We start from the raw sequence: 27723 nt of genomic DNA on the forward strand, positions 1-27723 counted from the left end.
CAACAACCACAACAACAGCGGCTTTGCGTCCTCACTCCGGCTCGGTTGGCCGCCATTGAACATGTGCTCGACGGGGTTACCCAGAAGGGGGCTCCCTGTCGGCCCCTCGTCAAGGGCGGAGCCGGTAACCCCCGCACCCAATGAGAAGCCATGGGCCGATGCCATATGGGGCGGAGCTAACGAGCGAGGGCGTGACTCCCCGCCGGATATACGCGGCCCCACGCCGGACGTGACGGGAGATGCGCCCCGAGCTTGGAAAGACAAGACGCCACCCTCCCGAGCGCTGAGCGACCTCCCCGGCATCTCCACCAAAGTCGCGACCCACGAGCGCTGAGAGACCTCCTGCATCTGTTGGGCCGCGCCATCCTGTCCCTGAGCACAAGGTGCACCTTGTGCTGGCCATCAAATACCCGCTTTCCTTGTCATCAATCCCCGTGTGAGTCAGTTTTTGTCCTGTTTCTCTGTGGTCTGTCGGGAATAATATAAGGTTGTGTCTAAGTGCCCACCTTCCTATGTTTCCCTCTTGTCCCTGTAATCTAACCTTTTCCGCCTTAATATAACCTCCTCCGGAGGTCTTGAGAACTGAACCCCTGGTGTCGTATTGTGTGATTATAATCCAGCCGGGTGTCTTCTTTTCCTTATTGAGCCAGCATAGCGCGGCTTCGTCGACGTTCGAGTACAATCGGGTAACTTGTACGGATACGGCGGCCATCCCGCTCGGCCCACCATACCATCAAAGTCGTATCTGTAACAATTGGTGTCGAGGAGTGGAATTCGAACCCGGGACTAAATTAGTTAGGCCCAAATTTTGGGAGGGAAAATCGATTCGGAGCGCGTTTCCCGCGCGAAATTATAACGGCGAAATTTCAATTTGTTTTACGAAAATAAAAAAAACTCGAATTTTGAAAGTCGCGCTATGGCGGGTCAAGACGGCTGGGGTCCGGTAGGGGAGAGTGAAGCAGGGTCGGTCCGGGACCAAATTGAGACACGTGAGGAGAGCGAAACAGCGGGGGTAGCAGACGCGCGAAACGGCGCCTCGCACATAGCTACGGCGGCCGCACCCGCTGCACAAGTGGGAGGGATGGCCCAGATGCAGGTCCTCATGGAGCAATTTATGGCGCAAATGCAGGCGTCCCTCAAACTGCAGAGTAACCAATTGGGGGTAATGGGAAACCAAATGGGGGTAATGAGGGACGAAGCGAGGGCTCAGAGTGAGCAAATGGGGGTAATGAGGGACGAAGCGAGGGGTACCAGTGAGGGATTAGACAATAATTTTAAGGGATTAGACAATAATTTTAAGGGATTAGACATGAAATTTGGGAAATTAGACGATAGATTAGGGGAAATACAGGAGGGGTTAACGGGGGTAGAAAACAGAATGGCCGCTCAAGAGAATCAAATGGAAGGGATGCAAAAAGGGTTAGAGGGGTTAGAAAACACCATGGAAGGCAAATTGAGGGACATGAGGGACCAAGCGGAAAGGGAAGTTAACCAAATGGGGCAGCAGATAGAGGGGGTCAGAATGGGGGTAGAAACCAAACTGGATGCTCACAGGGAGGAAATGGAGCAGATGAGGGTGGCATCTGGGCAGGAGATGCAAGTGATGGGAGAGGAGATCAGAGGAGGAGTGAGTGAGGAGGTCGGAGGAGTGCGCGAGGAGGTGAGGCACTGTAAGGAGCACATGGAGAAGGAGGTGAGAAAGGGGACTGTAAAGTTACAAGGGGGCATAGAGGACCTGACGCAGGAGGTGGAGCAGCTGACGGTGGGACAGACGGAGTTAGTGGAGCAGGTTCAAAGGAACACTGCGGTATTAGGAGGGTTGAAAGCGACACAAAACGACATAAAAAACGACTTGATAGCGACAAAGAGGGAATGTCAGATGGTACGTGAGGGACTGACAACGAGGTTGGACGAGGTGATAGAGGTAATGGAGACGAAGGACCGGCAGGTGAGGACGCACCTGGAAACGGTCAAGGTAGCCTTAGAGGATGAGCTTGAGGAGACGTACCGGGGAATAAAAGAGGTGAAGCACAAATTAGAAGAAGTGGAAGAAGGGATGAGCGAAATTAAGAAGCGACGGAGAGGGGATAAGAAAGAGATAAAAGAGGAGATAAAAGAATTGGTCCAAAGTCTGTGTTTGGATCGTGATGATGTGCTCATTAACCGGATGAGGGATTCGCAGGTGATGGAGGAGAAGCGAAGAGGAAGAGGACCCGGTGTAAGTGGTGACCAATATGGTCGTGCGTATGATGCGCCAGGGGATTTAATAAGCTTGGGGGTCGAGATAGACCCGGGTGTTCGTGAGAGGCCGTTGGTGAAGTGTGCGACAGGTCTGGTGTGCGAAAGAGGAGGTGTGCGAGAAAGTCCGACTCTGGGGTGTGTGAGGAAAAAGTGCACGCCAAGGAGTGAGGGTGCTGGCGAGAGTGAGTCGGTCGTAGCGAGTGTGCGAGGGAGCACATGGAAGCGCGGTGTGGTAAGTGTTACAGAGGGTGTGACGGGAGAGTTTGCGCAAGGGTGTGCGCGAGAGAGGTGTGTGACGGACAGGTGCATGAGGAAAGAGTGCGCTGTCAGAAGTAAGGAAGAGTGTCCACCTGTGGTGAGTGTTACAGAGGGTGTAACGGGAGAGTGGGCGCGAGAAAGGTGTGTGACGGACAGGTGCATGAGGAAAGAGTGCGCTGTCAGAAGTAAGGAAGAGTGTCCACCTGTGGTGAGTGTTACAGAGGGTGTAACGGGAGAGTGTGCGCGAGAAAGGTGTGTGACGGACAGGTGCATGAGGAAAGAGTGCGCTGTCAGAAGTAAGGAAGAGTGTCCACCTGTGGTGAGTGTTACAGAGGGTGTAACGGGAGAGTGTGCGCGAGAAAGGTGTGTGACGGACAGGTGCACGAGGAAAGAGTGCGCTGTCAAGAGTAAGGGTGAGTGCGTTGTCAAGAGTGGTGGTGAGAGTATTGAGAGTGACAAGGAGAGTGAGTTAGTTGTGACAGGTGAGCGAGGATGTACACCTGGGATGGAAGGATGCACACCTGGAATGGTAGAGCGTGAGTGGGAATGCACGCTGGAATTAGTGGTGAGGCACGTGGTTGGGTGTGCGAATGAGAGCACACCTGTGATTGTCACAGAGGAGGTGACAGAGGAGGGGGTGCGAAGAGGTGTATTGGTGAGGTGTGCGACCAACGAATGTGTGCCAAAATGTTCGGTGGTCAGGTGTGTGACCAAGGCTGTGAGTGGAATGAGAGTACCGAGGTGTGTAAGGAAAGGTACGACGAGGAGCATGGAGACGGCTGGATGTGTGAGCAAGGAACGGGCTGCGGGGTGTAAGCGTCCAGGTGAAGCATCGACGTTAGACGGGGTAGAGTTTAGAACGACTTATAGCCGAATCGGGCCCTCGGTGCGTGCTGGGCCTCGCTTTGAACGGCCGCGTCCGTGCTCCACTAGGCGGAGCGGGCGGCTGGATAGGAAGGGTCGTCATGGCGACCACTTTTTGTTGAGGCAGTCCGGCAGGTCGAGATCGGGACATTGGATGGCTCCACGCCGAGATGGTGCGTGGGATCTCGGCCCGGGTAAGCCCCCGTCCCTGCACCGAGTGCCGGACGCATCCAGCCGCTGGCACAAAACAACCAGCATCCATTGCTTGGCTTTACGAAGCCGGGCTTTGGACAGGAATTGGCGCACCGAGAGGTATTAGTGAGTCGACTGGGTGATGAGGTTAGTGTTTTGGCCCCGAAATTAGAAAAAGGCGAAATTTGATGATTGGCAAAGGATTGGCAGTAGTGATTGGCAGATGATGGGCAGTGATTGGCAAATTTTTAATTTGTTGAAATTTGATGTGCAAAATTGATAGTGAGAGACCCCCGATGTGGTGGGATGGCAAATCCACCATCCCTGCCACCTTTCCCATGTGGGGGGGCAAAGGAGCAATAGATTATGGGGTGTATGGCAGTGAAAACTAGCCCGGGTGGGTTAGGATATGGTGTGTAGGGATCTAGCGAAGATGACATTAGGTAACGTTAAGTTTAGTTAGTGACTGATACCTGTAGTGGGGACGCAGGTAGATTAGTATGGATGATAATGACGTGGGAGCGCAATAGTTTAAAGGGACGACTGGGAAGCGCAAGTTTCAGAAGGGAGTAGTTAGCTGAGATGATGCCGTGTTTGTGAGAATTGAACAGGTGTGATTGCACAGGTGTGCAACTGGACAGGTGTGTGGAGCAGTGTATGAGTAGTGAGTGTGTGGATCAGCGCGAATGCGCTTGGGGAGAGAAGGGTGCAGGCGGCACCAGGTGTGAGAGCACAGGTGTGCAGGTACAGGTGTGTGGAGAGAGTTGGAGTAGGTGGTACGGAGTGGTGTGCATGGTGCGAAGGTGTGGATGGGGGAAGAGTGGACCCCTTTCACGAGTACCCGGGGGCGGGTAGTGTAAGTGTTAGGTAGAGGGTACAGGTAAATTGTGGTTGGATATTGGCACTTGTGGTGCGGTTGCAGAATGGTGTTGTGAATGGGTGCATTAGTGTTGTGGAAATGGCTGGGCGTGTAGCCTGTTAGTGTGTGTAGTTGGTTGAGCACTCCACCACTGTGAGGATGTCGGCCAGGTGAGGCCGCAGGTGGGCTCTGGGAGCCGGTAGAGTTGTGGATGGGGCCCGAGGATCCGGAGGACGGACCCGGGTAGCCCAGTGCCAGAGAGGGCACCGAGTGGGGAGAGTGCCAGAGGGCCTTCCCCAGGTAGTTAGGTTAGGGAAAGGAGCAGGTAAGCTCGGAGGCAACTGCAGTGGTGGAGGTGTGCAGGTGGGTAGACCCACTGGGAGAGGTACACGTCGCAGCCCAGAAATTGTACGAGGGCACCGGGAGATGAATCGGGGGAGTGAGACCCCAAATTGAAGAGCACCACAGTTTGGCCAATGGGAATTGGTTTTTAGAACCCATAGTGTAAGAGGGCCAATGGTTTGGCCGGAGAGAGACCCCGGGTAGTGTAAAGTTGTTAAAGTCATTTAGGAGATAGTTAGGATTGATGAACCTGTCGCACCATACGCAGCCACTTACCTGTGGTGATGATGATGACTCCACACCTGTGTTTTCTTTGTTTGTGTTGCAGAAATGAGAATTGCTGTTGGATTTGTGAGACGCATCACGACGTGGATGAGACATTGGGGTGATTCCATCTCTCCCTCCCTAGGAGGGACTGATGATGAATTGGTGATGGCAAATTTTGATGTTGAGTTGAAAATGGCAAATTTTGATGAGAGTTGAAAATGGCAAATTTGATTGGTTAGGAGGGAGAGAAGACGAATTTGGTATATGGGAGGAACGGGGAAGACAGTAGGGATGTTTGTGGATTTGTAAAGTAGATGTTTATGGGTAGTGTTGTGTTTTGTTGATACAGTAAGGGGTAAGGGAGGGGCCATGTAGGTTACCTGGTGGGGGGGGGCGTACGGTAGGAACGTACCTGTCTCACCTGGTTCCCATGTGCCCCCAGTGTGCATTACCTTACATTGCGTGCACTTTTGCGCCCTTACCACCTTACTCACTTGTCTGCTTCTTTTGTCTCCCACCTCCGAGGATCTGGCTTTGGGGTAGAGAGAGAGGAGAGAGAGGTGCTGGCTGCGCAGTTGTGGGCCTGCACTTTCGCTGTTCGCTGCCTGGATCGGTACACCATATGGACCGCAATGTTTGTGGCCACCCACAATGGACCGCAGTTCGTTTGCGGCCAAGCACCACCCGGGGATGGACCTATGGATCAACGTGGCACCTATGCCATACAGGTGAACCACTTTTAAGTAACACCAAGTGCACCACAAGAAGAGCAAGAGACACCTGCAGGGTTAGGGGTTGTTGAAGTTATTTTTATTCCAATGAACAATGGTGACTGCACCGATTGGTGGTGGGGTGGTGCTTTTGATGCTCGGGAAGGGTGCTCTGCACGTTATTAAAGGCCGTCGGCCACAGAGCACTCGTGGGTTGGTGTATCGATGCTGGCAAGCGCGCTCTCTCTATGCATAACATCTGCATGTGTTCCTCCAAAAACAGGTCCTGGATCGTAGTATAAATAGCAGCGTAGTCTTGTAAATAATGCTCCCTACCGGCTGTATGTTTAGTTTGAGAATTCTTTCCGGATTCGGTTATCCTGTGGGTGTGTTTCTGTGAGGAGAAGGGTGCAACGTCGCAGGGGGACATATTTACTCATTTGTGAATATCTGTAAAACTGTCGCACTCAGGGTAGAGTTAATAGTAGAGGGAACTACATTGCGTGCCACACTAAAGTAGGTAAAAATTTATCGGGTCGGGACGCCCCGAGGGTAGAGAAGGGTGCAATGTTGCGAATATGGAATTTGACCTCCATATCCGCTTGTAAATATTCCCCTATCTTCTCCGATACTCCCCAACTCTCCCCTTACCCCATTCCCTAGTCCCATTGTCTGTAAACAACACCCATTAGAGCCGATCTTCCCCTTCATTCCCCCATTAAATGTCGTGCCCAGGTCCCCCGCACCACACGTAGACAATTATAGGACATCTTGCTAGTTATTCTTAATCTATGTCAGTTAAGGACTTGTTTCCATTAATTATGACTCTTCGTTGCACCAGAATGTGATGATATGGCACCAGTAGGAGTTTAGGACCTTCCCATACCTCCCTGCATCTCTTCCCATCATCTCAAGCTCCAACAACAACCACAACAACAGCGGCTTTGCGTCCTCACTCCGGCTCGGTTGGCCGCCATTGAACATGTGCTCGACGGGGTTACCCAGAAGGGGGCTCCCTGTCGGCCCCTCGTCAAGGGCGGAGCCGGTAACCCCCGCACCCAATGAGAAGCCATGGGCCGATGCCATATGGGGCGGAGCTAACGAGCGAGGGCGTGACTCCCCGCCGGATATACGCGGCCCCACGCCGGACGTGACGGGAGATGCGCCCCGAGCTTGGAAAGACAAGACGCCACCCTCCCGAGCGCTGAGCGACCTCCCCGGCATCTCCACCAAAGTCGCGACCCACGAGCGCTGAGAGACCTCCTGCATCTGTTGGGCCGCGCCATCCTGTCCCTGAGCACAAGGTGCACCTTGTGCTGGCCATCAAATACCCGCTTTCCTTGTCATCAATCCCCGTGTGAGTCAGTTTTTGTCCTGTTTCTCTGTGGTCTGTCGGGAATAATATAAGGTTGTGTCTAAGTGCCCACCTTCCTATGTTTCCCTCTTGTCCCTGTAATCTAACCTTTTCCGCCTTAATATAACCTCCTCCGGAGGTCTTGAGAACTGAACCCCTGGTGTCGTATTGTGTGATTATAATCCAGCCGGGTGTCTTCTTTTCCTTATTGAGCCAGCATAGCGCGGCTTCGTCGACGTTCGAGTACAATCGGGTAACTTGTACGGATACGGCGGCCATCCCGCTCGGCCCACCATACCATCAGTCGTATCTGTAACAATATATACACACGTATATATATATATATATACGTATATATATATATATATATATATACGTATATATATATATATATATATATATATATATATATACGTATATATATATATATATATATACGTATATACATATGTACATATATATATATATATATATATATTGTTACAGACACGACTTTGATGTTAAGGTGGGCCGAGCGGAATGGCCGTCGTGTCCGCACAAATTACCCGATTGTACTCGAACGTTGACGAAGCCGCGCCACGCTGGCTCAATAAGGAAAAAGAAGACACACGGCTGAATTATAATGACAGACACCAGGGATACGGTTCTCAAGACCTCCGGAGGAGATTATATTCGTGCGGAAGGTCAGATTACAGGGACGAGAGGTACAACATAGAAAGACAAGCACTTAGACACAATCTTATATTATTCCCCAACAGACGACAGGCAAACGGGACAAGGCTGACTCACACGGGGGTTGATGGCAGGAAAGCGGTTGTCGATGGCTCCAGGTCCTCCTGGGCTCAGGGCAGGATCGACCCGGTCCGGTCCAGAGATGCGGAAGGTTGCACAGCGCTCGAAGTGGCGTCTTTTCGTCTCAAGCTGGGGGCGCATCTGACGTCACATCCGGCGCGTGGCCGCGTATATCCGGCGGGGAGTGACACGCCCTCGGCTCGTTAGCTCCGCCTCGTGGAATCGGCACGTTGCTTCTCATTGGGTGCGTGCGGGGGGTTTACCAGGCTCCGCCCTTGACGAGGAGCTGACAAGGAGCCCCTTCGTGGTAACCCCGTGGAGCGCATGGTCTGGAGCACATCGTCTGGAGCGCATTGTCGATGGCGGCGAACCGAGCCGGTGGGAGGACGCACACTCCCCCCCGCGCAGCGCCGTGCCCCTCTGTTGTTGTAGACGGGGAAGAAGATGGGAGGAGGTATGGGAAAGGTCCTAAACTCACTACTGGTGCCATATAATCACATTCTGGTGCAACGAAGAGTCATAATTAATGGAAACGAGGCCTTAACTGACATAGATTAAGAATAACTAGGAAGATGTCCGAAAGTGGTCTACGTGTGGTGCGGTGGACCTGGGCACGACATTTAATGGGGGAATAAGGGGAAGGTCGGCTCTACTGAGTGTTGTTTACAGACAATGGGACTAGGGAATGGGGGATTGGGGATAGTTGGGGAGTATTGGGGAAAATAGGGGAATATTTACAAGCGGATATGGAGGCCAAATTCCATATTCGCAACAATATATATATATATATACATACATACACACACACACACACACACACACACACACACACACACACACACACACACACACACGAGCAGAAGTACCCGGCATTGCCGGGCGGGGGAGGGGGAAGGGGAGGGGAACAGGGGGGAGGGGGGGGGGAAGGGGGGAGGGGAGGGTGTGGGGGTGCCCAGGGGAAGAAGGGCCCCTCCCCCTTCCCCCTCCCCCTTCCCCCCTCCCCCTTCCCCCTCCCCCTTCCCCCTCCCCCTTCCCCCTCCCCCTTCCCCCTTCCCCCTTCCCCCTCCCCCCCGTTCCCCTCCCCCCTCCCCCCCGTTCCCCTCCCCCTCCCCCCTGTTCCCCTCCCCCCTGTTCCCCTCCCCCCTCCCCCCCGTTCCCCTCCCCCCTCCCCCCTGTTCCCCTCCCCCCTGTTCCCCTCCCCCCTGTTCCCCTCCCCTCCTCTTCCCCCTCCCCTCCTCTTCCCCCTTAACACCAGGGGGGTTGACTCAGCCTGTCATCCTACCGAGGTCGGCAAATTGAGTACCAGTTCACTGGTAATTCCCTGTGTGCCGCAAGAGGCGCCTAACAGGGTTGGCGGCACGAACCCGGAAGTCAGAAGTCATTGTCGACAAATAAATGTAGCATTACATGTATGTTTCACTCTCTGTCACATGCCGTTGGTCCCATGTCAATCGGATGAAGTTGAAAAATTAACATTACGAAGTTTCTCTGGGACGTACTGATTCCGAATAATGAAGTTGAAAAATTAACGTTCCGAAATATGCTAATTACGCGAACAGAAGCGCTGGCGCTGCGAAGCGCTAGAGGGAGCGCTGCGCTCCCTCCCTTCGATTCCCTCCCTCTTCTGCTAGCGTTTCTGCGCTAATACGCTAATTTTAAAACCCGAAGTTTTTTTTAAATTTAAGGTGTGCTGTAGTTGCTCTGAGACATACTGATTCCGAATATGCCTTTGGTTTTTCTCTGCGATGAGTAGTTCTCGAGTTATAAGAGGACAAACAAACATACTTTACTGCTTTATATATATAGAAGTTGGTACGATTCGGCCAAGGAATCCCAGAGATAATTGCAATTAAGTGAGCCGTGACGTCACGGAACGCGCCGCCGGTAATATATTATAATTTATGGTAATCTATGCAGCACGACATGGTCATCACGGAAAACAAGGCGCCTTTGCCGGCGCAAAACGGCTCTCCCAGGGTCAAACTCGGTATCGTTGTGAGCGCACGGTTCAGCCCTTCAAGAAAAAGTTTATTTTGTAAAAATCGAACCACGCGTTAAAAAGATATGACTGGTTTTGTTCGCCGGCACGTCGGCGCTCGAATCGGCGTGCGATAAAATCCAACACGTCCTTTGTTGGGGTCATCTGAACCACCCACGGGGCCTTGAAGGCTGGGACAAGTCTCAAAAGTTAGGTCTCGATCATATCTCGTAATGCTGGAACCTGCACGTCTCTGTGATAATCTTGTGGACCATGACAAGAGATCGTGCGAGTCGCTCGCAACGGCTTCAAGCACTTCCGCATTCGACCATTTCATGAACGCCATACGCCCCGCCCATCAAAGCGCGTACGTATTAAACGAACTTACAGTGGCCCATGTGTCATCATTTGCGCATGCGCCAAAGTCTTTGCAGGAACATGAAGCATTGGAACAGCGCATATGCGCAAGAGTGAGAACCGCCTGTGCACCATTACGCTAACAGAAGCGCTGGCACTGCGAAGCGCTAGAGGGTGCGCTGCGCTCCCTCCCTTCGATTCCCTCCCTCTTCTGCTAGCGCTTCTGCGCTAATACGCTAATTTTAAAACCCGAAGTTTTTTTAAAATTTAAGGTGTGCTGTAGTTGCTCTGAGACGTAGTGATTCCGAATATGCCTTTGGTTTTTCTCTGCGATGAGTAGTTCTCGAGTTATAAGAGGACAAACAAACAAACATACTTTACTGCTTTATATATATATATATATATATATATATATATATATATATATATATATATATATATATATATATATATATATACATATATATATATATATATATATGTCTTCTATATACAGTGCATTCAGAAAGTATTCAGACCCCTTCACTGTATATAGAAGATATATACTGTATATAGAAGATATATACTGTATATAGAAGATATATACTGTATATAGAAGATATATACTGTATATAGAAGATATATATATATATATATATATATATATATATATATATATATATATATATATATATATATATATATATATATACATACATACATACATACATACATACATACATACATACATACACACACACACACACACACACACACACACACACACACACACACACACACACACACACACACACACACACACACTGTATTCAATGCAGATGAGGCTGGAAATTTTTACAATATGCGCCCAGACATTTTAAATTAGCTGTAAAGGGTAAATCGTGCCATAATGGCTGGCACTGCAAATAAAGATTTAGTTATCTGCAGCAACTCTGAAGGTTCTGAGAAGTTTGAACATTTTGGCATCGGCAAGTATGCTAAACTGTTATTGTACTTTATATATGGTTGAAGTAGCACTTGTTTGTTGGAATTCCTTTATATATTTTTCTTTCAACCAAATCCTCAATAGCAACTGTTGGCCTGTGGCATGATGGTTTACGGCCAAACTGGAATTTAGTTTCCACCAATAAGTTCAGACTGTTTTTGTCAAATTTGTTTTCATGCATTCCGTGGCTTTTCAAGATTACAATGCTGTTGGTGTGTATGACAAACTTTTCCTCATTAAAAAAGCTGCTCTTCACACTTGGCCTTAATTTAAATAAAAATATTGTCAGACCAGTCACTTTTTGCACAGGTGGTGATCATTGCTGGTAACTGAATTTTTTAATGTTAAAATGTGTTGGTTTGCAGCAAACATTGCTCAAACTATTTGAATTATCATGTGAAGCAGTGTTTTAGCTTTGTTGCAGATAGTATTTATCTTTTTCTCTGCAGGTGAATGTGTCTTTGGATTACGTGCGTCAAGCAACCACTGCAATCGGCCCCACTCCTGCCTTCTCGGAACGCACATGCGCAACTGTTACTATCAGTGGAGTGTAAGCCCCAATGTTGCCAAATATTGTTATACAAACAACCATTGATTTACTTGGTATTTTACTACAACCATATTTATGTAGCAAATGGAAATATGAATGTCACTGCCTCACCCAACCTCAGACATGCAAAAATATTTACTCTTTGTTTTCTAATTTTGTGGCGCTGGCAATTTTCACCTTGCCGGTTGACTGGCTGTCAGAACAATTACGACTCGACTTCTGTGAGGCAGTGGCCTCGCCTGGTCCAGGAATGTGGTGTGTTAATTCTGCCTGAAAGACGGCCGTGTTTTCAATGATACATTTCCCTGGTGTCATCTGAAATCGAGGCGGGCTTGTCTGGTTTGATTTTCCAGTCTGTAGCCTGACACAGAAACAAGAAATTGCAAATGTTTCGTAAAAATGTCGAAGAATGTAAAATAGATTTAACTTTACATGCTTATTTGTGGAAGATATTGGCAGTCATTTCATTCATTATCAGTGGAGTTATCAACGTGTGATCTGTATATTTTTAAAAAATTGCTTTTATCTGTCGCCATGCCCCTTTATTTATAACTGTTCGGGTTACTGTAAAGATCAATGTAATGGATGATACTTTTTCTGTTTTGGATTCAGTTTTCATCAAAAAGTTTCTATCAGCAGCCTCTTGCAATCCATTGCACTTGCAACATCTATCATGCGGAATTGAGTTTGCTTTTATTGTTGTGTACTACTTTACTTGAGATTTTCATTCTGCAAAATTTGCATTTTTCTCTGTTGGAACTTTGAACTTCTTGCCAAATGATTTTCACTCTTTTACAATTGGTTATTATCTCATGAGTAAATATTTACTTTGAGGGCTGTGAGGTGTGTGGATGCATTTGGTTGAAGTCAAAATGCAGCAATTACACATATTTTGTCACCACAACTCTGGTTCAATGTTGATATCCCCCAATCGTAAGCAGCTTTGAGTATCACTGCATGACAGTCGCATGCTTTTTGTGTTATTTTGGGGTTGGCCTTCTATTGTGGGTGTATTCAGCATTACCGGTCTTTAAGTTCTTGCAGTAGCTGTTAAACACTGAATGCTTCACTGTCAAATATTTAAAATATGTTGGGAATGCACAAATATTTCTTGCTAAATACACTGATTCCTTCAACTCAAGTTTACTTGAGTTGAGAGGTAAAGCTTTTGGTGTTGTTCAGTATCCAGAGTTTTGTAATCCCCAATCATTTGCCCGGAGCAGTACTTTGCACTCTCTAATATGTTGAAACTTATTTTCTGTAGCACAGCAATTTTTCATTACCATCGAGAGCAGACTATGACAGTGTTGTTGCATTGATGAGAATCTGTTGTGCAGGTGGGGTGATTTGGTGCTTTGGGGAGAGAACATTGTGATGTCTGTAAATACATTTTCAGACTATTGTCATTGGTATTTTGTGATTGTCTTGAAAGTATGACTTCTGGTTATTTAACCGATTAATTTGTCAAGAATGGTCGAAATAGATAAGGAAAGATTTGCAAAAATGTGTAGTTGTTTCTATCCAATAATTATTGTTTGATTACTTGGAGAACTTGGAATTGTAAATTTTGTGTTTTTGATATTCTACTTGTATGCCATCAGCATGTGTTCCTTATCGCTTAAAAATACTTTCCATTTTCAGAACAAAAGAGTGTTATCATTTTTACTTTGCTTCCATCAACCACTCTTGCATTTAAATGGAAGTTTGCCAAACATTCCTTGTTGGGGGGGGTGGGGGGAGGGGGAAGTTTGTTTTGGGTGCATGGATAATGCAGCTTTATATCTGTTCAGGTATTTTTCCTCAGAACAAAGGATGTGATGTCATCTGACTGCTTGGCTGACTATGCCTGACTGCACTAGGATGACATCTGACTGACTGCACTGGGATGTGATGACATCACATTTTGTGGTTTTATATTCTGTTGATTTGCTCTGAAATATCTTTTCATGTGTGACTCCTCACCACCTCCATTGCAACTTACCCAAACTTGCAGCATTTTTTGTTTACCTTGTGACCTTTCATCCGTGTTCTTGTTGTACATCACTGTTTTCTCTGCTTTTAAAAAGCAAACGTTGCCATGAATAACAAATGATGCATAAAATATTGTGGGGTTTCCTTTAATTTGGCATCAATTTGACGTTGAGGTTTTGAGTGAGAAATAATTTGCAGTTATCCAATTGAGGTAAGTGGCCATAAGAGTTTAAAGCAAAGGTTCTTTCTCCCATTAATTTTCCACCAGGAATGGTGGGATCGCTTCCACAAAATTCTACAATTATTCTGTCCTAATTTAATATTTTAAAGCATGGGCAAATAACTCGCATTTATGGACGGTTAATTTCCATTTTTTTATTTTTGACTTGTAATACCTCTTTCCACCAGGTGGTACTATACGATACATTTACATCGAGAGAATTGGGATTCTCCCTCCACCCCTAACATGGGAACTATGATATTTTTTTTTAGCATCCTATAACCTTTCCATGCATCCTTCAAGCACAATCATCAGTTTTCAACTCATTCTGTCCAGTGGTTTAGGAATGCATATAAGTCAAACAAACAAACATGTTGTCATGCACTGCAAAATCAGTTGCTGTGACCTTGCCCTTTGTAGTTCAGAAGCAATAGGTTTCTCGCTTTTGATTGGTGAACCACTTCAGTGACGCAATATGCAAATTATATATTCAAATTTCAAGTCAATCGGATGAAAATTGATGATTTTGTGACCTTGACCTTTGACCTTCTGACATCAACCAATAGCCTTTGGTGACACAATTTGCAAATCCTGTTCAAATTTCAAGTACCGGATGAATATGGACAATTTTCTGAGACCATGACCTTTGACCCTTTGATGTTTTGACCGAAAAACAAGAGGCTTCTTGGTTTTGATTTGTGAAACAATTCAGTGACATCAAGTCAATCAGAAGAAAATTATCCATTTGTGACCTTAATAGTCCAGGAGCCCAGAAGGTTTATTCCATTGAAAAGCGCCGGAACGTTGACCTCATGGGCTGATGGGGTCATCCACCGACGTCACAAAAAATGCATTGCTGCCGGGTTTGACCCGTGGCTTTCCCCCCGAAATCATTCAATTAGTGACGCCATTACCGAAAAACCTATTTTGCTCAATATCTGGAGAACTAACTATGCATGATAATATCACGAATAAGGTGTCTATACCTATGTTTACATTGTCAATAATTACACTGACACCTGCATTATTGCTCGAAAATGTATAGTTTTCCAGGTAAATGTGTAGCCCACCCGCTCATTAAGCGACGCCATTACCGAACAACGATATATGGAAAACTTGCAAATGTGCAGTTCACATAATTAACTTGATGTCCTCTTGGCATTACAAGTCTTCTCTATCACTTTCGTCACTCTCATCACTGTCCTCACTCCAAGCATTATCTGACTCTTCCTCATCTACTGAATTATCTTCCACGCCATCCCCGTCATCCTCATGTGGGCCTGCAAGGGACTCTGGAGCTGACAGTCTGGTTCAAAGCAGTTTTGAGACAACTTCCATCCATAGTCTGTTGGACTCGCCCCACCAGTTGGATCTGTCTGATCAGCTCTCTTCCAGATTCTTGCCACATAGTGCGCCCTTTTCATATGATTACCAAGTGTCTTGGCGCAGGGTGGAAGAGAGGCACAGTTTACCTTCTTTATTCTGGCAAGGGGCTCCTTTTCATCACCACCACCCATTCGCATGAATGCCTTGTATCTGGCTTCATTGATATCAGAGGTTTTGAAGCCATACAGCACGCAGACAAAGGATGTAACAGCTTGGACGTCTACCTCCTCAGCTGTTAGAGATCGCAATGCCGTCACATGAGCTGCATCTGACTCCATCCGCTGGAAGGGCTTCACTTTGCCCTTTCTGTAGAAACACGATGTGAAATCACAACCAGTCAAGGCATGAAGGCCGATTAGTGCTTCAATGATACCAGTCTGTTTCTTCTCAAGAATGGCAGCTAGTTTAGTGACATCAATGTATCTTCGGTGGTTGCCAGATCCATAGTCCATGATGATGTTGATCCCTTCCGACCTTCCAGAAAGCCCAAGCAGAATGACGAAGACGTCCGTATCAGTGGACCTCACTAGAATGTTACCAGTGGAAATGTTGTTTGCGTGAAAGGCAATGAGTGTGTCAGCTTCTTCATGTCGACATTGGAGGTGATTCGGTTCCTCTATTTGCAGCACATCATCCTCGTTGTTCTTCATCTCCATACACACACCACCATGTGAAACATAGTGTTTTTCTTCCAAGAATTGAACCATATTGGAGCTTCTTCCATTCCTCCATTACAAACCAGGCAAACTCTTCCTTTAATGATTCACTTTTGAGTAACTCTGTGCCACTCTGTTGCTGAACCTGGTCAGGTCCAGTAATGATGAATGATTGAGGAGTAGTTGAACGACGCAGGTTTCGCTCGGTATCTTTGATTGATGGTGACTGGTACTTGTCGAGCACGAAATGGATTTGCTCCCCACGATACAAACATACTTTTGCCAAAAGATCCTTTGCCATGGTTGCATATGTGGACTTGCTGTGCTGCAGCACGGTTTCATGGAGTATAATACCGCCATCAATCACTGTGGCTGTTATTGGGGGAAGACTGGTGTCATCGAGAAACCCTTCCCGTCTGCTTTCAAATTTCTTTGTGAGAGATGCCTTGTCCGTCTTTAGGGGAGTTCCATCGCTATGGGCGTGGTACTTCAGTGATGGGTAGCTAAGAATGTGATGGGTAGCTAAGAATGTGATGCAGATCAAGTGCATCGCTTGTCTCGGCAGCAACAGCTAAGATTCGTCCAAAGACATCCCTGACTCCCTCTGCCGCATTCGCTCTTCGTGCTGCGGTCTTAGATTGCTTCACATTCTCTGCAGCAAAGCTCAACATTTTTATCCTTGCCACGGGCTTCAGAAACACAATTGCACATTTGCAAATTTTCCATATATCGTTGTTCGGTAATGGCGTCGCTTAGTGAGTGGGTGGGCTACACATTTACCTGGAAAACTATACATTTTCTAGCAATTATGCGGGTATCAGTGTAATTATTGTCCCCCGTCGCACCGCGGAGCGAAAGGGGGACTATGGTTTTCCCCTCCGTCCGTGCGTGCGTGCGTGCGTAAGCGAGGGGCCGAATTCTAATTTGGTGTGTGGGTGCAACCCACGTCAAAATCCAAGATGGCCGCCCCCATGTATGTCTGATGCCATGAATGTCTGAACCTTGTGAGTGGAATATCTTGAAAAATAAGCGAAGTACGAACTTCTAATCTGCTGTGTGGGTGTATCTAGGCATAAGGAAGAACTCTATTGAAAATTGGGTCGCCACGTCAAAATCCAAGATGGCCGCCGCCAAGTATGTCTGAACCTTGTGAGCAGAATATCTTGAAAAATAAGCGAGGTACCAACTTCTAATTTGGTGTGTGGGTGTATCTCGGCATAAGGAAGAAAGCTTTTAAAAATTGGGTCGCCACGTCAAAATCCAAGATGGCCGCCACCATATATATATATCTGAACCTTGTGAGTGAAATATCTTGAAAAATAAATGAACTACTAACTTCTAATCTGGTGTGTGGGTGTATCTACGCATAAGGAAGAACGCTATTGAAAATTGGGTCGCCACGTCAAAATCCAAGATTGCCACTGCCATGGATGTCTGAACCTTGTGAGCGGAATATTTTGAAAAATAAGCGAAGTACCAACTTTTAATCTGGTGTGTGGGTGTATCTAGGCATAAAGAAGAATGCTATTGAAAATTGGGTTGCCACGTCAAAATCCAAGATGGCCGCCACCATATATACAGTCACGTGAAAAAGTAAGTACACCCCATGTAAAGTTTTGACTTTTTCAACATATTTCAACATACAGCTATTTGATCTTCTTTTCAACAATATGGATAGATAAAGGTGATATAATATAACAAATATCATGAAACATTTACATTTTGTAGTCCATTGTATAATTTAAATAAACATAAATGCAAATTTCGCATGTGGAAAAAGTAAGTACACCCTTGGCTCTAAAGGTGGTTTTGCCCCTTTGGCAGAAACAACCTCAAGTAGGCGTTTCTGATAACTGTCTGCCAGTCTCTCACATCGACTGGGAGAAATTTTTGCCCACTCCTCCATGCAGAATTATTTCAGCTGTGCGATGTTTGAGGGGTTTCTTGCATGCACAGCTCGTTTCAAATCCCCCCACAACATCTCGATGGGCTTTGACTTGGCCAAGTTTTCCTGTTATAATCGCCATTTGACTTTCTTTTCAGCCATTCCTTGGTGGATTTACTGGTATGTTAAGGGCCATTGTCATGTTGCAAGGTCCACCTTCGGTTGAGCTTCAACTTTCCGACAGATGGCCTCACATTATCCTCAAGCACCCTCTGGTACAATGAAGAATTAATAGTGGATTCGATGATGGTGAGCTGTCCAGGCCCGGATGCAGCAAAGCTGCCCCAAACCATAATATTTCCACCACCATGCTTTACAGTTGGTATCAGGTTCTTGTGGTCAAATGCTGTCTTTGGTTTTCGCCAAACATGTCTTCTGGTACTGTGGCCAAATAGCTCTGCCTTTGACTCATCTCTCCAGAGCACATTGCTCCAGAAGTGCTGGTCTTTTCCTAGGTATTCATTGGCAAACTTTAGTCTTGCCCTGATGTTCTTTCTGGACAGCAAAGGTTTCCTCCTGGCACACCTCCCATGTAGATCAAATTTGTGCAGCCTCTTTCTAATGGTAGACTCGTGCACTTTGACATCAACAGTGGCAAGAGCTACCTGTAGGTCCCGTGATGACATTCTGGGGTTCTTAGAGACGTCTTTCAGCATCTTGTGTTCGGCTCTCGGGCTGAACTTGCTGGGGCGGCCTGGCCTGAAGAAGTTGGTAGTTGTTTAGAATCTTCTCCACTTGTAGATGATCTTCCAGACAGTCGAATGATTGATTTCAAATTGTTTGGAGATCTTTTTAAATCCCTTCCCAGACTCGTAGGCATACCTTCATACTCATACCTTCTTTCTGAAGGCCTCAGAGAGCTCTTTTGATCTCGGCGTGGTGACGCCGCACACTTCAACAAAAAAGAGCAAACCAAACTAAATGTCTGAGGTTTAAATAAGACAGGTTCCTCCAAGATCCTCTCGAATCATTTGCACGTGAGCTGGTGCACCCGATTCTAATTTTAGGTATTTGAAGTAGTGATAAATGTAGGGGTGTATTTACTTTTTCCACATGCGAAATTTGCATTTATGTTTATTTAAATTATACAATGGACTACAAAATGTAAATGTTTCATGATATTAGTTGTATTATATCACCTTTATCTATCAATATTGTTGAAATGAAGATCAAATAGCTGTATGTTGAAATATGTTGAAAAAGTCAAAACTTTACATGGGGTGTACTTACTTTTTCACGTGACTGTATGTCTGAACCTTGTGAGCGAAATATCTTGAAACATAAACGAACTACTAACTTCTAATCTGGTGTGTGGGTGTATCTACGCATAAGGGAGAGCGCTATTGCAAATTGGGTCGCCACGTCAAAATCCAAGATGGCCGCCTTGCATCCTCCACTTTGTCAACTCACATCACTTCACTGATGGGGGACCTCGGCGTAACGCTTGTTGACCATGTAAACATACGTATAGACACCTTATTCGTGATATTATCATGCATAGTTCTCCAGATATTGAGCAAAATAGGTCTTTCGGTAATGGCGTCACTAATTGAGTGATTAAGGGGGGAAAGCCACGGGTCAGACCCGGCAGCAATGCATTTTTGTGATGTCGTTGGATGACCCCATCAGCCCATGAGGTGAAACGTGCTGGCGCTTTTCACTTGAATAAACCTTCTGGGCTCCTGCACTATAACCTATTGATCTCATAAACAATAGGTTTCCATCTTTTGATGACATCTATCAGTTCGTTTAAGTTTTGTGAAGATAGGTGTAGAATTTTGACCTGCAGGCAACAGACAGGCGAACAGCCAAACACTCAGGAAACGAATATATACTGCACACTTACAAATCTTCAATTTTGCAAAGTAATAAACGAGTTTATAAACAAACAGACACTTCTCAAATTATATACGACTCGCAGAAGTACCTGGCATTGCCGGGCGGGGGAGGGGGGGAGGGGATGGGGAAAAGGGAGGGGGAAAAAGGAGGGGGAGTGTAGGGTGGAGGGGGAGGGGGAAGGGGAGGGCCAGTCACCAATGACGTTGCAGTTCTCATGGTCGGAGAGCAGCACAACAATCGCGACATCGTCCTGAATCTTCGCAACAGCACAAAGCGGATTTTGGAGACTCACCGATCCTGTGACGCCCTCCAGTACCGGCGTTGCCGGGTGGGGGAAGGGAGACCCGTACATTCCCAACCCGTACATTCGCCCTCTCGACTCAAGCTCACTCGGACAAAAGCCTCGCACAAATTACACCGTGAAGGCCCAATGGCCATGTCTATGCCACAAATCAAGTACGTGAGCGAGTCGGGCGCACTGAATTGAAAATATATAGAACGCTCATACTCCGTGAAAAGTGAAGCCACTGGCGGCGGGGATGGACCATCACGTGATCGCTCTGAGCGAATCAGCGCGCTGCTCTGCCACCGGTCAGAATCCGTGTATAATATTCCTCGCTGAAAAAAAATCTATGTGAAACATGCTACTATCTATGCTAAATCATGCTAAATCTATGCTAAATCATGCTAAATCATGCTAAATGCTAATCATGCTAAAATCTATGCTACTTGCTTTGAGTTTATGGCGGCAAGGAACATCACGTGATCGCGTCACGAACATCATTCGTGATCACGTCATCACGTGATCGTGATCGTCATCAATGAGCGCGAATGAGCGAATCGGCGCGCTGCTCTGCCACCGATTCAGATTCCGTGTATAATATTCCTCGCTGAAAAAAAATATGGATCTAAAGATGAAAGAAAAAAAAAACCTATGTGGTGTGAATGGCAATGTTCCTCGCTGAAATGTGAAAAAACGCAATCGCTTTTCGCTCTGAAATACGTGCGAACGCGTAACTGAGTTAATGGCGGCAAGGAACATCACGTGATCGCTCTGAGCGAATCAGCGTGCTGCTCTGCCACCGGTCAGATTGCTTGCATAATATTCCTCGCTGAAATGCGCTGAGGTAAAAAAATATTATGAAATACATTTTTTTTAGGTCGGCCATGTTCTTCCCAGGCTCAATGGCCATGTCTGTGCCAAATATCAAGTACGTGAGCCTCTCCGTTTAGGAGTCTATCGGTAACATTACACACACACACACACACACACACACACACACACACACACACACACACACACACACACACACACACACACACACTGTTTTATATATATAGATGTCTGATCAAAAGTTTCCAGGACTAAATGTAGTGTGGAGAAATTAAGTATACTATCGAGCCCCCAGGGGTTCAGTGAGCCAGTCTCAGGGGTTAGGCAGAGGTCCTCCGAAACGCATTGCAATTTTTAAAAATTTTAAAAAGTTTTGTATCAATTTTGAATCTACGTGTAATTACGCTTATTATTAATATTATTATTATTTTGCTATATATGTTACGGACGAATGGAAATGTTATTTGTAATTGTATTCCCATCCCATTCATGGTTTCTCTTGTCTGTATTTACGATAAGTTGTTTCACACTGACTGTCGTAAGTTGAATCAATGAGCAACTTGCTAATTGTTCTGTTGATGGTGCTTACTTGCTTCCTTACTTACTGTATTTTGGACTTTCCAGGTGTTCGGAAATTCCAGTGAATAGCCTCGATTAGCTTGCCGTGTGCCGTTCGTCATTGGTCGCGCCTTACTTTGGAGTTACTGATTAATTGAAAACACAGCACAACATGCATTTTAAGGCCATTTTCCCTGCTAGAGCGGGGGTTAGCCTTGCGGTCCCCATGACAATCTTCTCCATCTTGCCCTATTTTCTGCATCTCTCCTTGTTAACCCCCTTGCCCGCATTTCTTCTTCCACCATCTTTAGCCAAGTCTTTCTCGGTCTTCCCCGTCCTCTACTTCCTTCTACATTCATTTCCATCACTCTTCTCAACCAGTCACTTTCATCCTTCCTCAACACATGACCAAACCATCTCAACCTGTTCCTCTTCACAGCATCAATCACAGGCTCTATTCCCCTCATTTTTCGCAATTCATCATTTGTCTTCCTCTCTCTCAACGATACTCCGCACATCCATCGAACCATTCGCATTTCCACCCTTTCCAACCTTCGTTGCTGCTCTACGTTCATTACCCATGTCTCGCTCCCATAAATCATAACACTTCTCACACATGCAGCATTGCAGCATACACCTTTCCCTTCAGCTTCAACGACACTCCCCTCATCATCAGCACGCCACTCAGTTCCCGAAACTTCTTCCATGCACATCTCACTCGAGCAACCGTTGCCGAGTCTGATCCACCTTCTCCATTCAGCATGTCTCCGAGGTAGCAAAATGTTTTCACACCTTCCAGCTTCACGCCGTCTCCAAGATCCAACTCAACATTTCCTCCATCTGCAGCTCCCTCTGTGCACACCTTACATTTGAATGTAGCTGCCACACTGGTTAATGACCCTCTCAGACCACTACATTTTTGATGAACCCACTCAGCGCACATTGTACATTGAATGGAGTTCACTCCGACACCCTTCCTACACACAGCACAGGGCCACTTCCCAGTTATTTCCACCTCACCACATGCTTTACCACTTGCCATCACCTTCGTCTTTCCGATATTCACCTTCAGACCTTTTGTCTCCATACATTCCTTCCACGTGTTCATCTTTTCCTTCAGTCCATCCATACTTTCCGCAATCAACACCAGATCATCTGCATTCAACAACTCCCATGGTAAACCCTCCTTTACGTTCTGAGCCAGCACCTCCATCACAGCTACAAATAGTAGTGGACTTAGTACCGACCCCTGATGCACTCCCACCTTCACCTCAAACTCACCACTGTTCCCGTCCTTCGTCCTTACAGCTGTGCGCGCTCTTTTGTACATTGCCATCACTACTCTGATCAACCATTCCTCCACTCCTAACTTCCTCAATGCCCATGTCAATACTTTGCGTGGTACCCTATCGAATGCTTTCTCCAGATCAACAAACCCAAGAAACAACTTCTTCCTCTTCTCCATGTACTTCTCCTGCAACTGCCTCACAATGAAAAGCGCGTCTGTCGTTCCTCTTCCTGGCATGAATCCAAACTGCATTTCGTCGATCTTCACTTTCTTCCTTATCCTCCTCTCCAACACCCTTTCCAATACCTTCATTCCATGCTCCAATAACTTTATCGCTCGGTACGAACCACACTCCACACTTCTTGGATGTCGCTCGTAAATACCGATTAACTTTCAACGAATCAAAATGCATCTATTCTGTGTGAACCGTTAATCTGTTGGGTCACACGGTTTCTGGGAGTGAGATCAGGCCCGATCCCACATGCCTCCAGCCCCTCCTCGACCTTGCTCCTCCCATCGACCGTGCGACGCTCCGCAGAACAATTGGATTATTCGCTCATTACAGCATGTGGATCCCGTGCTTCTCAGAGAAAATAAGGCTGCATGTGGAATGTAAACGCTTTCCCTTGCCCTTGGCCGCGCTGATGGCATTCCAACAACGAAAGCAGGACGTCGCCAACTCGGTCGTAACATCAATCGATGAGACATTTCCTTTTGTAATGGAGACAGATGCGTCCGATTGCGCAATCACAGCGACACCGAGCCAGGGAGCTCGCCCAGTGGCATTCTACTCACGGACTGTAACTGACAGCGAAAGACGCCATTCTTCCGTCGAGAAAGAAGCATACACAGTGATAGAGTCGACCGTCGCTGGAGGCATCTTCTTCTTGGACGTTGCTTTACCTTCATAACCGATAAGCTGTTTTGTTCATGTATGACAGGAAGCATTCTCAAAAGATGAAGAACGAGAAGATTGCTCGTTGGCGCATAGAACTGGCTGATTGTCGCTTTATAATCAAGTACAGGCCGGGTATGCTCAACCTCGCTGCCGATGCGCTCTCTAGACCCGTCTGTGCTGGGATGACCGTCGCCGACCTGCGTGATATCCACACTTTGCTCTGCCACCCTGGCGTGATGCGTATGGTGCACTTTGTTAGAAGTAAGAACCTACCTTTCTCCGTGGAGGAGATACGCCATTTATGCAAGACCTGTAGGGTTTGCGCAGAACTAAAGCCGAGCTTCTACCAGCCGGCCGTGGGTACTCTCATACACACGGGGAAATCATGGGAGCGGCTGAATATCGATTTCAAGGGGCCATTGCTTGGGAATCGCTACATGCTGACTATAGTGGATGAGTTTTCTCGGTTCCCATTCGCTTTTCCGTGTGCTGACACGTCCGCCCAAACCGTGATTCGTTGCTTTTGGCAGCTCTTCCTGATGTTCGGACACCCTGCCTTCATACACAGTGATCGGGGGACTGCTTGTATGTCTCGGGAACTTAAGCAGTTTCTCCTCGAGTGTGGCATCGCTTCCAGTCATACCACCGCATATAATCCCCGAGGGAACGGACAGATCGAAAAATATAACGGTGTTATCTGCAGGGCGGTCATGATGGCCTTGCGGACCCGCGGTCTAGCCCTTACCATGTGGAAAAGGGTACTCCGGGAAACTATGCATGTTATCCGCTCCCTGCTGTGCACCACCACTAATTCTACGCCCCATGATAGACTCTTCCGGCACCAATGTCGAGGTACTAGTGCCCACCCCTTGCCCCCATGGTTAGCCGAGCCCGGACCAGCACTCCTCAAACGAATGGTTTGTCACAGCAAATACGAGCCGCTCGCTGCCCGGGTTGACAGACTGGAAGCGAATCCGCAGTAGACGCATGTTAGACTTTCCGATGGTAGACAAACTACGGTTCCGCTGCGACACTTGGCACCTTGTGGTGAGATGGATGAAATAGAAGCCGATTGGACTACCCCCGTCGTGCCCGACTCGGGTCCTTCGGCGGCTGTGGGGGATGACGCTGCGTCACCGTACGAAGCCATGTCTCCCTTACCCCTGGTGGCGTCACCGTACAAAGTCATGTCTCCCTTGCCTCCGGTTGCGGGATCACCCGGTTCTGATAGGGGATTGCCGGGTGACGGGGAACGGTCTATGCCTAGCTCTGGAGCCTATGGGACTGACGGTGTTTATCGCACTCGCGGCGGACGGCTGTGTCAACCACCGACCCGCTTCGGTTATGACTACTATTAGTGGTATTCTTAAGACAGGGAGAATGTGATGAAAAGTCTACTTAATGCGAGTGCTTGGCTTAATACACATCCCTGGCTCAGTGTGGGCAGTCCCCGTGGTGAGGGGCGGAATGCATATATAATCTGCTTCCAGGGATGTAGTTTGCTGCGGGGATGAGGGGAGACACACGAAGTCATGATTCTATGAGAGAGCTCGGTGAGTTTTCGCTGTTTAATGGTAGTTGCTTTATTCAAATGTATTACCATGTATTCCTTGTATAATGTAGACTAATGAAATGCTTATGATGTTTATTTGTAGATGCACGAGGTCGATTGCATTAAAGCCTCGATACCTCGAGAGGTCTTTGTTGCTCAATTCATTTTCACATCACTTGGTAAATGAACACACCCAATGTTCTTGGGACAAGACCATAGATCGACTGTAATCTATATACCCTAAAGAGGAATGACCCTTCCTGCCACTCCGCTCCCATAGTGAGCTGGTGTACTCGTAATACAACAGGCATTTTAAGGCCATTTTCCCAGCAAGAGCGGGGGTTAGCCTTGCGCTCCCCATGACAATCTTCTCCATTTTGCCCTATTTTCTGCATCTCCCCTTATTAACCCCCTTGCCCGCATTTCTTCTTCGACCATCTTTAGCCAAGTCTTTCTCGGTCTTCCCCGTCCTCTACTTCCTTCCACATTCATTTCCATCACTCTTCTCAACCAGTCACTTTCATCCTTCCTCAACACATGACCAAACCAGCTCAAACTGTTTCTCTTCACAGCATCCATCACAGGCTCTATTCCCAGCATCTGTCGCAATTCATCATTTGGCTTCCTCTCTCTCAACGATACTCCACACATCCACCGAACCATTCGCATTTCCACCCTTTCCAGCCTTCGTTGCTGCTCTACGTTCATTACCCATGTCTCGCTCCCATAAATCATAACACTTCTCACACATGCAGCATACACCTTTCCCTTCAGCTTCAACGACACTCCCTTCCTCGTCCTCCTCCTCCTCTTCCATGCACATCTCACTCTAGCAACCGTTGCCGGGTCTGATCCACCTTCTCCATTCAGCATGTCTCCTAGGTAACAAAATGTTTTCACACCTTCCAGCTTCACGCCGTCTCCAAGATCCAACTCAACATTTCCTCCATCTGCAGCTCCCTCTGTGCACACCTTACACTTGAATGTAGCTGCCACACTGGTTAATGACCCTCTCAGACCACTACATTTTTGATGAACTCACTCAGCGCACATTGTACATTGAATTGAGTTCACTCCGACACCCTTCATGCACATAGCACATGGCCACTTCCCAGTTCTTTCCACCTCACCACATGCTTTACCACTTGCCATCACCTTTGTTTTTCCGATATTCACCTTCAGACCTTTCGTCTCCATACATTCCTTCCACTTGTTCATCTTCTCCTTCAGTCCATCCATACTTTCTGCAATCAACACCAGATCATCTGCAGACAACAACTCCCACGGTAAACCCTCCTTTATGTTCCAAGCCAGCACCTCCATCACAGCTACATATAGTAGTGGACTTAGTACCGACCCTTGATGCACTCCCACCTTCACCTCAAACTCACCACTGTTCTCGTCCTTCGTCCTTACAGCTGTGCGCCCTCTTTTGTACATTGCCATCACTACTCTGATCAACCATTCCTCCACTCGGAGGCTTGAATCCTTGAAATGTGTTGAGGAATACTCGTCATAAAAAATGCATTTTCTTTGCTTTGCTGTGATACTTTTTTTGTTTGTGTCGAATTTTTAGTGTTCCTCTTAGCTCAGCTCATTTTCATGTTCGTGAATCTTCACAATTATTGAAGCTTATTTTACCTTTCATCTATCTATAATTCCAGTAATCTCTGTGTGTCTGTGTGTCTGTGACCGCTGTTTCTCGACAACCACGGGTCCGATCTAATTGAAACTTGCCAGATATATTGCTGGGGACCTGAGGATGTGCCTTTTCAAGGTTTCATATTAATCGGAGAAGTAGTTACCGAGCTATGTCCAAAAAACGATTCAACCAATCAGAGAGCAGCGAGCTATCACGTGTGCCGAACGTGGCGAACAGACTCTGCCTCGGACGGCACATTTGAGAGCGTATTCATTTATTTCACGTTGGCAAACTATGTTGGCGTTAAACTATGTTTTAAAACTAATTAAAACTAATTTGCGATTCATCGTAACTGCGATATGCGACCTTCCGGACAGTCAAATGAGGACGTCACTTCCGGACTTACGGATAGTCATAGTGACGACGTACTGATGCTGAACGTGGCGAGCAGACGCTGCCTCGGACGGCACATTTGAGAGCGTATTCATTTATTTGACGTTGCAATCTGTGTTGATTGTTGTAAGGTACGATCGATTGTAGTACACGTTTATAATAACTCTGCCGATACAGGCCCGATTAACTGCAGCGCCATCCGAGCTGCGGCGTCGGGACGATACATTCATTGTACGGTCACATCACGCACTTACGGGCACGCCCAGACATTTTTTTTTTTTTTTTGGCAAGGCACGGGCACCCACGTACGGGTACGTCCTAGTTTCTAAAATTTCAAATTTTGGTGTATTTCAGATTCACACACACTTGTATTTTCAATCATTTCATTTCTGTATTCTAAAAGATTCATTGCACTGATGTCATTGCTCTTTAAGATTAATTGCTTTTTACTGAAAAATCACAAATTATATTTTGTACAAAGCAGACAAAGGATCAGCTGTACTTTGGTCTTA

At 46.9% G+C, this 27723-nt stretch overlaps 1 protein-coding gene across 1 annotated transcript in view; it reads left to right on the forward strand.

Annotated features, from left to right (window-relative positions):
* SND1 (staphylococcal nuclease and tudor domain containing 1) overlaps positions 1-27723 on the forward strand; it is a gene marked incomplete in the record, with an annotated part of 904817 nt that overhangs the window by 291634 nt on the left and 585460 nt on the right. The window contains 1 exon segment of the mRNA XM_078777892.1: positions 11649-11749. Within this exon segment, the coding sequence (XP_078634018.1) occupies positions 11649-11749 (101 nt within the window).

This window comes from Myxine glutinosa, chromosome 1 (assembly GCF_964187855.1).
Source record: "Myxine glutinosa chromosome 1, kmMyxGlut1.1, whole genome shotgun sequence".
Lineage (NCBI taxonomy): Eukaryota > Metazoa > Chordata > Myxini > Myxiniformes > Myxinidae > Myxine > Myxine glutinosa.